The 16,124-nt window shown below is 43.2% G+C and overlaps 1 protein-coding gene across 4 annotated transcripts in view; it reads right to left on the bottom strand.

Annotated features, from left to right (window-relative positions):
* Positions 1 to 12,094: 12,094 nt before the first annotated feature.
* WASF3 (WASP family member 3) overlaps positions 12,095 to 16,124 on the bottom strand; it is a 66,531-nt gene continuing 62,501 nt past the window's right edge. For all 4 annotated transcript variants that reach the window (XM_066989744.1, XM_066989743.1, XM_013189417.3 and 1 more), the window contains 2 exons: positions 15,463 to 15,833; positions 12,095 to 14,736 (listed from right to left, as the gene is read on the bottom strand). In XM_066989744.1, coding sequence (XP_066845845.1) covers positions 14,579 to 14,736; positions 15,463 to 15,833 — 529 coding nt within the window. In that variant the 3' untranslated portion in view covers positions 12,095 to 14,578. The remainder of the gene's footprint in view (positions 14,737 to 15,462; positions 15,834 to 16,124) is intronic.

Raw genomic sequence — 16,124 nt, forward strand, 5'->3', positions numbered from 1 at the left:
TTCTGCCTCCTGACACCACTCACCAGCAGCAATATTTGCTCTTGCAACGCACAAGCTACTACTTCAGCTTATTAGCTTCTCTGTGTGAGGCTGAGGCTCAGATCTGATGCACGCTGGCTTTCTGGCACGAGCGGACGCTCAGTGCTCAGCTGTCCTCTCCTCTGCTTCCCCACCGTGATCGCTGCTCTGGGTCCAGTCCACGCGCATTGAGCAAACCAAATCCCTGAACCTCTCTCCAGACTAAAGCAGTAAGAATTTGATAGCAGTTGTGCCGGCTGCCTCCTTTGTTCACAGCCGTGTGTGTACGTGAAATAACACTTGCCAGAGGATGCGGCTCTTAAATAATCATCTCCTCTTCACTTAGTGCAGCAGTTCTGTTTCCACGCTCCTTTCTTATCAGATTTTGCCAGTAGAAAAAGACAAAAGAAAAACATCAACTATTACTACATATGTGTGTAAGGATCCATCCTATAAACTCCAGTCATTAAGACAGAAGAACTCCTTTGACCATAACAGTCCTTTAGGGCAATGTCAACTGCAGTCCTATTCGTAAACCTTGCAACATCAAATAGCCTCAGCCACTTTTTTTTTTTTAAGCTTTGTTGAGTATTTGCATCAGCAGCATCATAACAAATCATCTGCATTTAGAGACTGCTCTGCAGTGCCATGCCCCTTACCTGCACGTTATTAATACAGCAGCTGTTGGGTTCTCAAATGAAGATGATTACCAGCACTTCCATCATATATGAAGCAAATCAGATTTTTCAGAAATATTTAGCTTTTTGGTTGATGGTAAGAGCATTTCAGGTCTTTACGATCATAGTACAGACTATGTTGTAACATTTCAGGTTACTACTGAATTCACTTCTGTTCATTTCTGTTCTTACGACATGTTTTCATGACCAAAACTTCAAGTTTTCAGTGGTTATAAATGAAGCAACAGCTGTAGGAAAAGGTGACACTTTACCGAAATTGACATACCTGGAAAAAAAAAAAAAAGTTTTGATGTGCATAAGGCTGTTTTCGTGTCCATTCTTAATTTTGACCAGAATTATTAAAACTACTGGTGGGTAAGGGCCATGCAGCACATTGCTGGGGATGTTCCAAATACTTGTTTTATGGTAGGCATGCGTACAAGTGCTTATGCAGTGCCCAGCACTGTGCAGCCTCTCTCAACAGAGAAAACAGATTCACTAAATTACCCTAGGAAAAAAAAAAAAAAAAAAAGAATTCACTAGAAGCTAATGAAAATGCAGCAAGGTGAGTGCACTCCTGACAGCGTCAGATCCTAAGAAAGATTTCTTTGCTGGGAAGATAATGCGAAGAGAATGATGAAAAGAAGTCTGTTTGCTGCATTTTTGCCACCTGTTCACAGGAGGTTTGTTGGGTTTTTTTTTGGTTTAGTTCACTTCAAGAAACTGCAGTCATCTGGCAGAGCTGAAACGCAAATACAAATTAAAATGTCAGCCCCAGAACTTGTTTTGGCTGGATATCTGCAGAGATAGGATGATATGATAATTGTACAATTCAGACTCTAGGCGCTTCAATAGAATTATCTGCGGGCAAAATGAAATAAATTGCCTTGAAAGAAATCATTCATTGCAATAACTAATTAAATGGGCTGCATCTTCAAAAAAAGAAAAGAAAAATAAAGGTATCAGAATCCATTCCCTGTTCTTTAAAACATCAATCTGTTTAATGGAATTTGCTGTATCAGAAGCTTTCTTTCCTCTTTTATTTGCCTAGATAGGGCACAACCAAAGAAATCAAAGGACTTCCCCACAGCAGCATGAGAAATGGAGAAACAAGGAATGCCAAGGAGATGCAGCCTTTAAATGCCACAGTGGAGAACAGAAGAAGTAGCCTGCCTGCACAAGTGTCTGCTGGACGTGCAGAAGCTGCATTACAGATGGTTATGGACCAAGCTGGCTCAACACTGATTTCTATTCTCCAAGAGATTCTGCAGGGAAAACCTTAGTCCAGCAAAGTCATCATTTTGAGTAATCCTCTTGCAAATCATTGTAGGGACTCTGAAAAAATGTGATTTTTTCAAGCTGTTAAATCAGGCTGCCTGAAGAACCTTCCAAAATGTCATCCCACACCCAGCACTGCCATCCCAAGGGCGCCTGTGGTCACCTTCCCTCCGGACTGACACCTGGAGAAGGGGCTTTGCCTCTGGTCCCCAGGACCTGTCCCAGCAGTAGGAGGGCTCTGGATGCCACTCCAAGGCATGGAAATGATTTGCTTACAAGGCACAGGCACCTCTGCCCATTTCCCTCACATACTTTGCCTACTTTTTTCCAGCTCATGCTTGTCCTTTGGGTTGCTGTTTGCACCAGGTATCTCCACTTTGGTACCAGCAGTCCTTGTGTCAGCCCTTCAAGCTCCCCAGACCCATTCCCAGCTGCAGCCCCCTGCCCAACCATCCCCATCCCCTCTCTGCAGCCAGCCCTACTTCTCCCATCGCACCACACACCTTTTCTCCTCCCACCACCTTCTTCTGTCCTCTGGCACCTGCTGCTTCTTCTTGCATCTCCCTAAGTCCATCAGACTTCAGACAGACCTGAGTTGTGCAAAGCCGATTAAAACCAGACGAGGAAAAAAATGATGTCAAGAGCCCAAATAAAGTTCCTTGTGGCACTAATGACTGCATTTATTATACAGAAGGATGGAGAGCAGCTGATGGGGGGGGAAAAAGGGGGAAATAGCGCAGCTGAGACTTGCAGAACAGGGTGCAGGGACCCAGCCAATGTGCTGGCGTGCCACGTTCACCGCGTGCTGCTCCCGTGCCTCACCACAAACTGCACAGCACGCAGTTTTATGTACCTCCTGTGGGTGTTCAGTCAATTTTAATCGTGTTTCGTGTTGTGACAAGCTCTTGGAAAGAGACATTGTTCTGATGGAAATGTTTTCTTTCGTTGTCACCTTTCCCTTCTATTCAAGATCAAAGCAGATTGTAGAGAAATAGAGCCTGGAGAACAGAACTGGGGAAGCAGGTTGCTATGGGGCTCTCGCCAGCCCGGAGGAATGAACAACGCAACCAAGACAGAGCAATTCCTTTCCCAGACACGGTGCTGGCTGGTGCTGTGGTTACTCCCTGGACAGATCCAGACCAGAAGGAGGCTGTACGGGGAGACACGCCGCATGCTGTACGCGTGCACTGACAGCACGGAGCTTGCTGAGATGACTTGTTTCAATCTGAGTCCACTCCCTGCCTTGTGTCCTTGCAGCATACAATTAATATGGCAAATCTCTCTGCTCATGGGTGGGCTTTTAAATATGAAATTGCCCGGCCTCCTGTTCAGGTAACATAGCTGCCTGCCAATTATCCCTCAAATTCAGGCTAGACTGCAGGGTTCATCTTTTTTTTTTCTGTGGTTATATGGCTCTTGGCATCGCAAGATTCTGGCCATAACCTCAAATGCTAATAAAATGGAAATGTCTGCAACCCTTTTATTGTTCTGAAAGAACAAAAACCCCATCTGGAAACTGCAGACCTATCAAGTTTATTAAGAAAGGCAAAACTGATCCTTTTTATGTTATTAGCACTATTGGCTTGTAATCTCTTGATGCAGTTTAGACATTACAGAGTTTCAGATTTAATATTCTGCCCAGAGGATGATATAAAAGCCACTATTGATTTTCATTCCCTGTAAGCAGGCTTCATCTCTATGTAAATTAAAGATTCTATAACATATTTCACATTATAGATTAGTTGTCATTCAAGCACTGATCTATTCTTACACCAGCAGGCTGACAGCTGATAGCTTCCAGACAATAACACACCTAATGAAATCTGGTTCGACCTTTGAGCATTAACACCTGTGGTTTTGGATATATCATCAGGTTTCCTGAGGAAAATTTTGGGTGAATTTTATATATATATTTTTTCTTTTATGAAAGAATGAGTGGTGTACTTAGTGGTGCTGCAAAAAGCATCAGTCACCTTCGTTATTTTAGGGGAAGAGTGATTGCCATTTTTCACTGGAGGGGGACAGCAGAAGGTGCCAACATCTTCCATCTACCAACTATTCACATCCTTCCAGCATTTGGAGAAGTTCCAGGATAGCGAGAGAAAGAGAAGCAGCAATATAAATGTGCTAGGATCCTTCACACAAAGCAAATCCAAAATCCCAGCTGGCTTCTCCCCTAACAGCGTGCAGTCAGGAACACGGGCGCTGCGAACAGCTCTGACAGCACTCGGTGAGGGTGTTCCCTACAGGCTCTTCCCTTGGAGACCAGGAGACATTTGCTTTCTCCTCCTCGTAATGGTGGTGGAGACAGTGACAGGACCCACAGCTGGCATTAGGAGGTCTCTGAGCATGGCAAAATCCACGGCACTTCTCCCAAGCCAGGCTGCAGAGGGACCACCGAGGTCATCTGGGTTGGGCATTTTAGGCTCCGCTATGGCCATCAAAGGTCTGATGATGAAACCTGCTGCACAAATGCAGTCTGCACAACTAATTAGTCTGGTGACTTTTATTACTTTATAGACTGAACATAGATGCTCAGCTTCTCTAGGGCTCGAGCACACATCTGAACGAAGCTGAAAGCACTCACCAGCACAAAGCTGCTGCAGTCAACACCTCTCCCAGCTTTTTGGAGGCGTGCTCTTCACGGCGTGCCCATTGGTACCACTCGGTTACTGACACAGGACCAGTTAAAATCATCTGCAGAGGGCCATTCCCGGGGTCTTTACCCTCTTAGAGCCACCCTGCTAGTAGAGCAGACCACGTCCCAGGAGCTGTTTCTCTTGTTGCAGAACGTGGGTCAGTCGGGTGCCTCCGGGGAAAGAAGTCAGAAACATTTTAGTGAGACAATCAGCAGTTTTAAAGACCCTGAAACCTTACCAATTTACACAGGAATATTTACTCTGTGGCTGTGTAGTAGAATTAAATACAGGCATTAAGAGTTTGGGGAACAGTGAACAGCGTGAATCTCCGTATCTTCATCTCTTGGCTGGGGTCTCATACAGCTGAATCTTAATTAGAATAAACTCCGAGGCTTGCCCCTTTTGTCCACTGGAGGTCAGCAGCCTTCTACAGAAATACCGCTCCTCTTGTCTGGTGTAAAGGCTTGCAGGGGACAGAAACATCACAGCAGCACCCAATTCTCCTGACAGCAGATTTTTAAGGCTTCTGGTACAATGAGATGAAGACAGAAGCCTAGTGTGGGTCCATCACTCTCAAGGGAAGATCTCTGCTCGCACTTCCCTTCTCCGTCAAGCTAAGTCTTTAATAACATCGCACAAAGAAGTGAATGAACCTCAGATTTACCATTTTCCCAGGTGCTGGGCAGGCTCCAGCAGGGCAGAGGCTGCCAGGGTCCTCTCCCAGCTCCAGTGGGAGTCAAACCCCTCGCTCCCCTCCCAGGTCCGGCAGCGTCTCACTGAGCGGGGAACTCCTAGCGGGTGACACTGTGCTCAGGTATTTCCTGCTTACTTCATTATCTGGCCTCGTATTTGAATCAAACTCAAAAATGCAATGGCCGGATGAAAGGTTTTCACTATCTCGTTAATCCTACTTGGCTCGTTTTCTAGGATTAGCACCGGGGAAGCTGCCTGGTCAGGCAGCCACGCGAGCTGCCTAGGAGAGCTCTGCTGCACCACATGGCTTTCAGAAGCACGACAGCAATGCTTCTTCACCTTACGAGGCACAGGGTGTGAAGATGCAGGTTTCTGCCTCTCCCAGACTTAGAAATATACGATGGTGAGGAATGACGGTATTAGTGGACAAGAGTGAACGTGTATTGGAAGTGTAGACAGCTGCGACACGGAGCTGTTTGGCAGTCATGCACTTACCACAGCCACCTCCTGGGCACTGTCCATACCAATATTTTGGCTCACAAGTGCTTCTGAAGCAAATCTCCTGCTTCATCCCACTCGCCATCCCTTAATCCACGTGATGGAGCAGTGCATGAATTCAACTCCTTCCAGCTGAAGCTAAGCCTCAGACATGCTCCCTCTGGGTTTTGTTCACAGAACCAGACTAAAACCAGGATGAAGCAGAACTCCTGAAATGTCCGTAGTGCCGACCAGTGCTCCCTGCTCGAATTTACAGACACGCTTTCTGAGGTTCATGTAACACGGACACGGTCTGACCTGCTAGTTGACATCATGGCTGTTTAAGCAGCAGTTTCACCTATTTCCAGTAGTGTGCTTGTCATCCATAAATCTCAAAACAATTTGAGTAAGAGGAAAGTAATGTTATCAAGGACTCTCTTTACCTGTCTGTCTAAATTGGGCACCAAAGAGAAAATGGGAGGCATTAAGTGTGATTAGGTGTGACAGTGTCCCCAGTACCACGTATCTGAAGAGATGGAACCCCCAAAATCCACATTACTGTCTTTAACTTCTGTTCTAAGAAATGAATGGTGCCCTGATATCTTTGGTTCTGTTCTGCCAAGAAGTCAGATGTCCTAAGGGGTCAGCTTTGCTCTTACCTTCTCACCACTTCTCCATTATTTCCATTGCACTTACTCTCCTTGAGCCTACGTTTTTTTTTCACTTCTTATCTCCTGGGCAGCCTTGGGATCCCCGGCAGCATTCAGCAAACAGATAGGTGGGAATAAATGGCTGCAGCCCAACAAAACAGAAGCGATACCTGCAGCAGACTGGTAATTACAGCAATTGTGCAAAGCTCACAACTGGAAGCCTTAAAATTGAGCTGTGCTTTGGAAGTACATTTTACCCACATATTCCTTAAATATCCTACCACCCCGATTTTCCGTGCTTTACTTTGTGAGCAGAAAACATTCCTGGTTCACTACACTCCTTTTAATAATTCCTGTATTCATGAATTTTAAAAAAGATCTATTTACTATTTAAATGTCATCTTAATCTATTCACCCTAATCGGATAGCAAGGCCAGCCGCGTGTCAGTGCTGTTTGTACTCTCGCATCTCATATGATCAATGAAAGAAATAAAAGCTGAAGCACACAGATGGCTGGATTGAAAGGAAAGGTCATTCCATACTGGAACTGATGAGGTGAAGAGAATAAAATATGTAAGGTGACCTTCAGGGAGAAGGTTAAAACTTAGCCTCACCATCCAGAGGGCATTTCTGTATGGAGATAAAATAAAACAAATACAACGTGTCATCAATTATTCACTGAAATATCTTCACCTATTCTTTAGCACAGGAAAGATCTTGGCCTTTCTCGTCTTCCCCATCTCAGTCCTAAAATCTCTATTTTCCTACCTGCCATTTAAGAGAAAAAAGAATGCCATGAAATTATGGTGTTATTGTCCCCATTTAACTGAGGCATCCTGTACTTAAATGTTTTTTCTTAGATGCTACAGTAAGAGAAAAGCTAGACAACCCTCCGTGCCTCTCATCTCAAATAACCGTAGCTGTTAGCAGCTGCCTCCCAATTTGGTATATTTTAACAAGATTTAGAAATCCCTAAAGTGAGGATTTATTATCTCTTTCAGCAAAGAATGAAGTAAATCTATCATGCCATATAAATAATTCATATAAATTCTAGAAACATATCAAGGAATATAGGTCAGGAGGGGCGCCAGCGGAGAGGGATGGAATGCCCTTTACTTGGAGCATGTGGTAGACCTAAATTCAGTTTTCTAGACAGATTATGTCAACTTAAAGAATGAAGATGGCTCTTAAATCATTTAAAAAGCAAAGGGTGACTTGACAGTCGCTAGGGGTTTTGAAGAGAATACAGAGGATGAGATAAAATATAACTATTTTTTTCAGATAAGAATTTGTCTTATGTAAGTTAGGTGGGTACAAAGAAGGCGATCTTGGATATCTTTGTAAGAAGGGTTTGTGATATGTCACAATGGTGATTTTCAACAGTGAAAGAAAATCAGTGATCCATCACTGAGAGAAGCAATGAGCCAACCGGCAGGAGCCATAGATTTTAAGTAAACTCCAAATGCTCCCAGGAACCACTGACATTTATAAATAATGGAAACCTCAGTATATGTCAGTATTTCAAATTGGGAACTAAAGCATAGCGCTTCACACTTGTATTGGGTTTATGTGGAGAGGTTTTGGTAGTGGGGGGCTGCAGGGGTGGCCTCTGTGAGAAGAATCCAGAAGCTGCCCACGTCAGATAAAGGCCAGCTCTGCTAGCAAGAGCAGAGCCATGAGCGACGGTTGCACCTGTGTGAGAGCCCATTTAAGAAAGGGGGAAAAAAACCTGCTGTGCTACAGCAGCTGGGAGAGAGGGGTGAGAGCTGAGAGAGAAGCAGCCCTGCAGCCCCCAAGGTGAGTGCAGCAGGAGGGCAGGAGGTGCTCCAGGCACGCAGCACAAGTTCCCCTGCGGCCCGTGGAGAGGCCCCTGGTGGAGCAGGCTGTCCCCCTGCAGCCCACGGGTCCCACACGGAGCAGATCTCCACGCTGCAGCCCGTGGAGGAGCCCCCGGTGGAGCAGGTGGATGTGGCCTGGAGGAGGCTGCGGCCCATGGAGAGCCCCCGCAGGAGCAGGCCCCGGGCCGGAGCTGCCGCCCGTGGAGAGGAGCCCACGCAGGAGCAGGGGTCTGGGGGGAGCTGCCGCCCGTGGGGGACCCGTGCTGGAGCAGTTTGCTCCTGGGGCATGGACCCCGTGGTACGGAGCCGTGTGGGAGCAGTTCTGGAAGAGCTGCGGCCTGTGGGCAGCCCCCCCAGGCTCAGTTCGGGAAGGACGGCATCCCGTGGGAGGGACCCCATGGGGAGCAGGGGCAGAGAGGGACCGTGAGGGAGCGGTGGAGACGAAGCGTCAGGGACTGACCACAGCCCCCATTCCCCATTCCCCAGCAGGGCTCAGGGGGAGGAGGTAGAATAGGGTGGATGGGGGGCAGGTGGTTTTGGTTTTGTTTTAAGTTCTCACTGCGCCAGTCTGCCAGTGGGGTCCCTATATGAATCTCCTTTACACTGAGTCTGTCTTGCCCATGACAGTAATTGGCAAGGTGTCCTTATCTCAGCCCTTGAGCCCTTTTCCAACATATTTTCTCTCCCTCTTCTTTTGAGGGGGAATGAGAGAGGGGCTGTAGTGGGGCTCTGCTGCCCATCAGTGTGAAACCACCACCCTTCGGCAGCCAGTTGAAGAACATGAAACACACAAAAGAAAATTCTTCTTGCCTAAATACAGAAGTAACATCCACGACATCTGGAAATCAGAAGCAGTTCAGCACACTGCTTGAAAGCAACCTAAGAAAAAGTTTTAGGAAGTATGCTAGATAGCAAGAATCTATTCAAGGGAAAGAAACCACGGCCACCCAACCAAACTGAAAGTCCTGCTGAAGCAGTCGATGAAATATCTTTGATAACACACAATCTATTGAAAGAACACCAGAAGGAAGAAAATAGAAGGGTGCAGAGGGGCAGGCTGCTGATGAAAATCAGCAGTGGGCTAATAACTTCAGAAAAGCAAAGGTAATTCTACAAGGGTTGGTGACTGCATCCAATTTAAGGGTAAAAAGCAAGAGATGCAGACAATTCAGCAAGTCAGATAAAGGTAACTGATAAGGGACTAGAAAGTTTTTACTGGAAAATTTACCAGAGAAATAAAACATTAGCAGCAGAATTACTCTGAAAACTGAATGAAGAATTAATCAGAGTTGGCTGATTAAGGCATCACAGCTTTCATGAAAATTGGAGAAAACCTAGCTAGGTGAGTTCTGCCATATCCGTCAGTACACTCTGTAGGGCTCCTGCTTGCTAGAGTTGCTCTCAAAGACAGGTGGGACAGATGCCCCACTATTAATTGGCTTTAGGGTAAGTTTGCCAGATTCCCAGCCCTCTTCCTTCCCTTAACCTGCATCGCATTGGCATGAGCGATCGCTGAGCAGTAAGGCAGATGTGCTGTCTCTGAATCACTCAGCGTTTTCTCTCAGCAACACACTCATACCACGCAAAAATGAAGACAAGCTGCTAAGACCTCTAAGGAACAGTTGCCCTCAGCCCTAATCCCCAAAGTACTTTGCATGTGACCTCCTCCCCAGGAGCGAAGCACAGAAGTACCTCCTGCTCCAGCTAATCAGATAAGAACTTCTTTATTTATCCGCAACATTAAGGATTAATCTCCACAGAGACTACTATATTTAGCTAAGAATCTTAAAGGCTACTTGTTTTCTTACGGCACTGAAGAAAAAGCCCAGCTCGGCACAAACATATGAGACTGCTTTCCCCACATACGAGCACACACCCGTGTCACCCGGACAAGAACGCAGTATGGCTCCAGAGAAATCTGAAGATATTGGATAGCACATGAAAAAAATCACTCTGTGCCTCCAGCTACTGCTAGAGAAGGCAAATACGAAATTCCTTCTCCCTGTTCTGCACTTAACATTTTTCTTTCTAGTGTTCCCATTCTTTCTATTCCCCTCTTCAAAGAAAGATGATGTTTGACTGGAAACCTACAGCAAGTCCTTCCAAGTACCCACGCTTCCTTGAATGTCCAAGAGAACTGAACTCGTCATTGAACAACCTTCCCAAGGCACTCCTCGTTATTTTGTGGCTGATGCCAGGGCCTGAGGGCTTCCAGCAGGGATCATCATTGATTTCCATTCCCCATACATCACCAAGCACATCGATAATGCTTCAGTACATGAGCACAAAGCTGCCACAAGATCCTGCAGAAACTCCTTGTACATACGTGTGTGTACGGCCCTAAGTACTGGTACCAGAAACCCCTCAAACTCGCTCAGAATTAATGAGGCAGGCTGGCTGCCCTCCAGAGGGCAAGAAACTTTCCCCAAAGCAGACTACGCAAGGTTGAAGCTCTGTTTGTACAGTTTTCAGAGTAATCTTTGGATAGCTTTCAGACACAGGACTTACATTGAATTTCCATTAGTATCAGGTTTATACCCCCTTCAGTGTACACTGATATTTTAAAGTAACACATTTGCTGCATTCTTTAGGTGTGTTGTTTGAAGTGGAAGGGAACGCCTCTTTAGTATTAAAAACAATGCCCAGCACGTGACGAGGCAGCACCTGAAAAATGCATCACAAGAACCGATTTTCCAACAAGGACTCACTTCCTTTCCTTCTGAATCCATTCACACACCACAAACTTAGATCAGTTTTGAACTTGTTCTGAAACCGCGTGCACCTCTCTTACAATAAAGATTTTCTCCTCCTCCATTCAGTTCATCTTGGTACTGAGAAATCTGAAATACCGAAAATCCAACTGGTCTGTCAGGTTAGCTGCATGGAAATACCCTTTAATATTCAAAAAGACAACCATAAAAGCTGTAGAGAACAGTATGCCGAGTGATGTTGTCAGCGCAATCATCAGTCCAACTGATAAATGAGTATTTACAGTGTTTAAATGATGGAATCAGCTGGCTTTACCAAAGTAGCCTTTGAACAAGAGTTGCAAGTCCATATATTCAGTTTGTATTTAGAATTGGTGTCTTTGCTCTCAGTTACCTGAATTAAGTTCAAATCAGGAAAAAAAAAACATGCACTAAAGGGACTGGAATTCTCAGTTCTGAGTAAAAATGAATTCATTTTTCCAGGGAACAACTAAGTTTAAAATGCACAAATAAATTTGTTTAACATGCAATTAGGCTACTAGATTACAAAACTGTTTTATGTGAGTTATTCCCAGCATGATGGAAAAGCTTATCCTGTTACCATATGAGGCTTCAACTCTATTTAAAAAATTAATTACAAATGTTCTGTGGTAGGCAAACATGGGCTTGCATTTTACAGTAGTGTGCTTGGTATCATTAATCGACACAGACTCTTCCTTATAAAAATGGTGGGGGGAAAGGGGCTTGCTAATACCATTGATACGTTCTGCCCTGCTCTGAGAGCCAAGGTGCTGCTTAATGTTTCCCTAAAATAAAATTAACCTATCTGTAGGGAAATTAATACCTGTATACACCAGCCAAGAATCTTCACTCATAGTTTTAATCCAGGTTGCAAAAAAAAAAAAGAAAAAGTGGATTATGAAAAAACATTAGTTAGGCACAGCAGTGCCTTAATGCAGTCTGTTTTTGCGGACTCTGGCCTATGTCCCAATAAAACTGTGGCTCCTGGGATCACAGACAGCATTTGGAAGTGTTCTATTTTCATTTATGTTATTCAACAAAAAGGGATAAAGATTAGTAGTAAAATCTTAGTAATCTAAGGAAAGAAAGACAGGCTCAAAAGTGAGATTTTATTCATATTTGTTACTTATTCACAACCTTTATCATACTTTGGTATGATAAAACTGATAAAAACAGCCTAGAATGGTTAGTTTACATCACTAAATTCACATTTTTATTAATTAATGCTGAAAGGAAAATGACAACATAGCAGGTTCAGAAAAACAGGTTGGCTAATCAGACTGAAAAATCTACACCACCTTAACTGGTCACAACTGGTTGCTTGTTTAATGTTTATTATTTAAAAACAACAAATTACAAAATTTCAGATACACCCAGCCTCTGTGCTCATAAAATAAATCTTCTGTCATATCAAATTTCAGTAGAATGGAAAGAATTTTCTGCTGATATATTTCAACACGTATTAAAAGAATACTGAGAGTACTCTCCCCACCTGTACAGCAGCGTAACACTGCAGTCTGAGTCGCGCTTCGATCCGACTCATCTGGAGAACCATTTTGCAAGCCACCGTGCAAGTGCGTCGTTATGATCGGAACAAACCATCCCTCGTGCATTAGTGAAAGCCATCATCAAGCTACGGCCTCTGTGGACACGCAGACCTCAGACTCCAGTGCACAAAATAAAGCAAAAGTCAGCTTTGTATTTAAGGCAAAGACGAGAACAGATCTAGCAAACTGAGATGAGTACCTTCAGCTGCCACTGATTAGCAGGAACTGTAGTTGCAGATTGCATTATGCAGAGATTGGTTGTACTTTATAAGATAAATCTTTAACACCGACATTGAGGCAGCACGTTGCCACCCTACCATATAAACAACCATCACAAATTGAAAAAAAAATAGATGCAGATTAAACAGCAATGAAATCGCCAGCAGCTTGCATGCAAACATTTTGTTAGGCTGTTACATTCTCAGGACTAAAAACTGTTAATTGTGTAAACAGAGGTTAGATAATGATCTTCCATTTCATTTTGTTTGTTTTCATTTCATATACTTTTTTTCTTTGTTATTTTTAAGAACAGACAGGGCCTCACAGAACAAAGGAGTTTTACCAAATGTTTAGACCTGGAATTACACCGACTTCTGTTACAAAGATTAAAATTAACCTGCTAACGAAAGATATTTCTCCTCTTATTAATACATTTTTAAAAGCCTCATTAGGCAAAGCAGCAGCCCTACTCCCAGTCCAAAAGAAAAAAAGAACATTTTAATACTGTACTGAGAAAAAAATATGAATTACTTTTAAAGAAAACAGACAGCCAAAGCAGACTATGTCAGCCACTGTTCCAAGGGAAAGAGAAAAAGAATGCACACAGACAGCACAGTACCTAAACAGCCATTAAAACTGCTTTATCTGCCAATAACTGTTACATAAATGCAATGTACTAGGAAAGAAATACATTCAAAGTAATGGTAGTTTTGAGTAAATGTGCTACAGGAAACCGAAAACAATCTGTCATGACTATACACACACAAATCAACAAACAAAACTTATTTACAAATATTTGTACCTACAAGCATAAGGACCAAGTTTAATACTTGTGAAATGTATCTGATTGCTAGATGTAGACTGGCAGAGTTCCATTCTTCAGCAATATCAGCATAACATTTCTACACTGCAACCACCACGTGGCTTCAATCAGGTCTATCCTGAAATTTTTGTGTCTAGTTGATCCGTATCATAAAACTGAAAAGCTGTACAGGTGTTTTAACCCTCTTTTGTGATACAGACACACATTCACCACCTACCTGAGGCTTCCCAGCATTCTACCCAACAAGCAGGCAGCAACCTAGGGCTATTGCTGTTACAAATTTGTCCAGTCTGCTCATAACATGTTAATTTTGGATCACGTGGATTCATTCTTCAAAGCATGCATTTCATCATCTGCTACATTTTTAATATTAAAAAAGGTTGAGTTATATAAAATTAAATCTGTATGCAAAAAAAATAAGCCCAGATGTGCTTAAAAATAGACTAAGTAGGTATTTAGTTACTGTCTGCTGCATTTTAACATGGGCATAATTAGCATCTAACAAAAAGCTAAAAGATGTGTATTTATGGAACTCAACACTTCACCCAGTCATACAGTTAACTGTCCTCAAAAGCTAACAAGCAGACCAATTCACAAGTACCCAACTTGTTTACATAATTGAAAGAGTAAGATGCAAAGTCAAAAAAATATATTTTATCCCTTAAGATCAGGAAAGTAAAATAAAATGCTGGTTCTGTAACAGTGCAACAACTGCAGCGTATTTTGCACGCAGCACATGATTTGCTACATTTAGTGGCACTTAAGTATTATGCGGTAAATACTGAAAGTAAGACAAGTTTCTGATCTGCATAAGCATAATCACATTATTACCAGAGTTGCTAAGCTACAGCATTCTGAATAATACCAATTCAATTTTAGCACTTCAATCACTAGCCTTAATACATGTCAACATCCTGCTTTACATCGTGCTAAGAAAGCAATCACTGAAGCCAAGTATTTTGTGAACTTGCCAGTGTGCTTAGAGCAGGTTCAATCTGACCAATCATTCTCATCAAATTCTGAATCGTCGTCAGAATCGCTGTATTCCACAGCGATGCGTCTTGAAAGGATGGTTGCTACATCATTTCCCACAGGTTCTCGCTTTGCTTCTTGCTCGCGTTGTTCTTGCACTTTTTTCAGCTGAATTCCTGTGGAGACAAATACGCCCAAATTAACTTTTCAGATTTTTTTTTTTAATTTCACGTTGTTATTGGTGAGTTCTGTGTTCTAGCAGTATATTCAGGAAGAAAAACAAAAGAACCATTGAATTAGAGTTTTCCCAAGCAAAGAAGAGAGAGAAAAAAAGGCAGATTGGAATCCATGCTCAGAGTCTAAGTGCTTCTAGACTTCTAAAATTGCCAACAATATGTTAAAAGTGAATATTCAAGACTGAATATCCTTTATATCCAACACATATCCTTTTGATCTGAAGATGACACTTCTCACAAGTGTTGGAAATACCATTAAGAACTACAGCTCTGTAGTATAATCCAAGTGGGGAATAGCCATTAGTCATGGATTAAAAATCACTAGGCTGAAACCTGGTGTTGGATAACTCAGTTCTGAACAGAACTGAAAATCCGTGTACTTCTAATGGAAGTTCTACATGATAAACGTAAATGCCATTTTCATTTTATTATGTCCACACAAATACTAGAATGTTTTTAACAAAGCTGCAGATCTTGGAACATGAGGTTTTAGAAACAGATCAAGGTTGACAAATGTTAGAATATGTGTGTGGTACCTGTTGTGGTCAACTAGTTCTCTTAACTAAATTTGGCCTAACTAGGAAGAGAAGCCTTGAGCTCAGATTACTGGAAAATGCAGTGCTTTCATTGAAAAAAAGAAATAGCTAAGACTCAGCATTCTCTTACCCATTCGGATGGCAGCAAGAAGATCACTTCGCGCATCACTTATTGGCGGCTGTGCAGCGTCATGGCGTTTTGCCTCAGCAGCCGGAGGAGCATGCATGGGGGAGGAAGAGAGGGATGAAGCTGCAGCAGGAGGGCCTGGAGGGGGGGGAGGTGGGCCAGGAGGAGGAGGAGCAGTGACAACAAGCCCACTAGGAGGAGGAGGATGAGTAGCTGCATATGTAGAGCCCGTCACCAGTCCGGGATGGGAAGGTGGCACAGGAAGCTGAAGGGGACTCACAAACGCCGTTTGTGCTGAAGGGATCATTGGGGGGGGAGGAGGAGGGGGAGGCCCTGTAGGATTGTAATAATCCACCATCTGAGCTGGAACCATCCTATATAAAACAAAATAAAAATCTTTAATGTGTCAGAAGTTAGGATTTACAGAATCATCACCCCTTAAACTGCTCTCATCCAGCCTTAACTCAAACCAAAAATTTGAGAGGAATTTCAACTGGTGTGTTACATATGTAAATGATCACAGGCATGTAAATTATCAAATATCGATAATATCGAAATTTAAAGCAGAAGTAGTAGTAAAGAGCAACCTCTGTTTCAGTAGTCCACAAAAAAAACAGAATTATCTTATTACTCCTGCCTAGTTAACTATACATCTATATTTGTTT

This window comes from Anser cygnoides, chromosome 1, assembly GCF_040182565.1.
Source record: "Anser cygnoides isolate HZ-2024a breed goose chromosome 1, Taihu_goose_T2T_genome, whole genome shotgun sequence".
Classification (NCBI taxonomy): domain Eukaryota; kingdom Metazoa; phylum Chordata; class Aves; order Anseriformes; family Anatidae; genus Anser; species Anser cygnoides.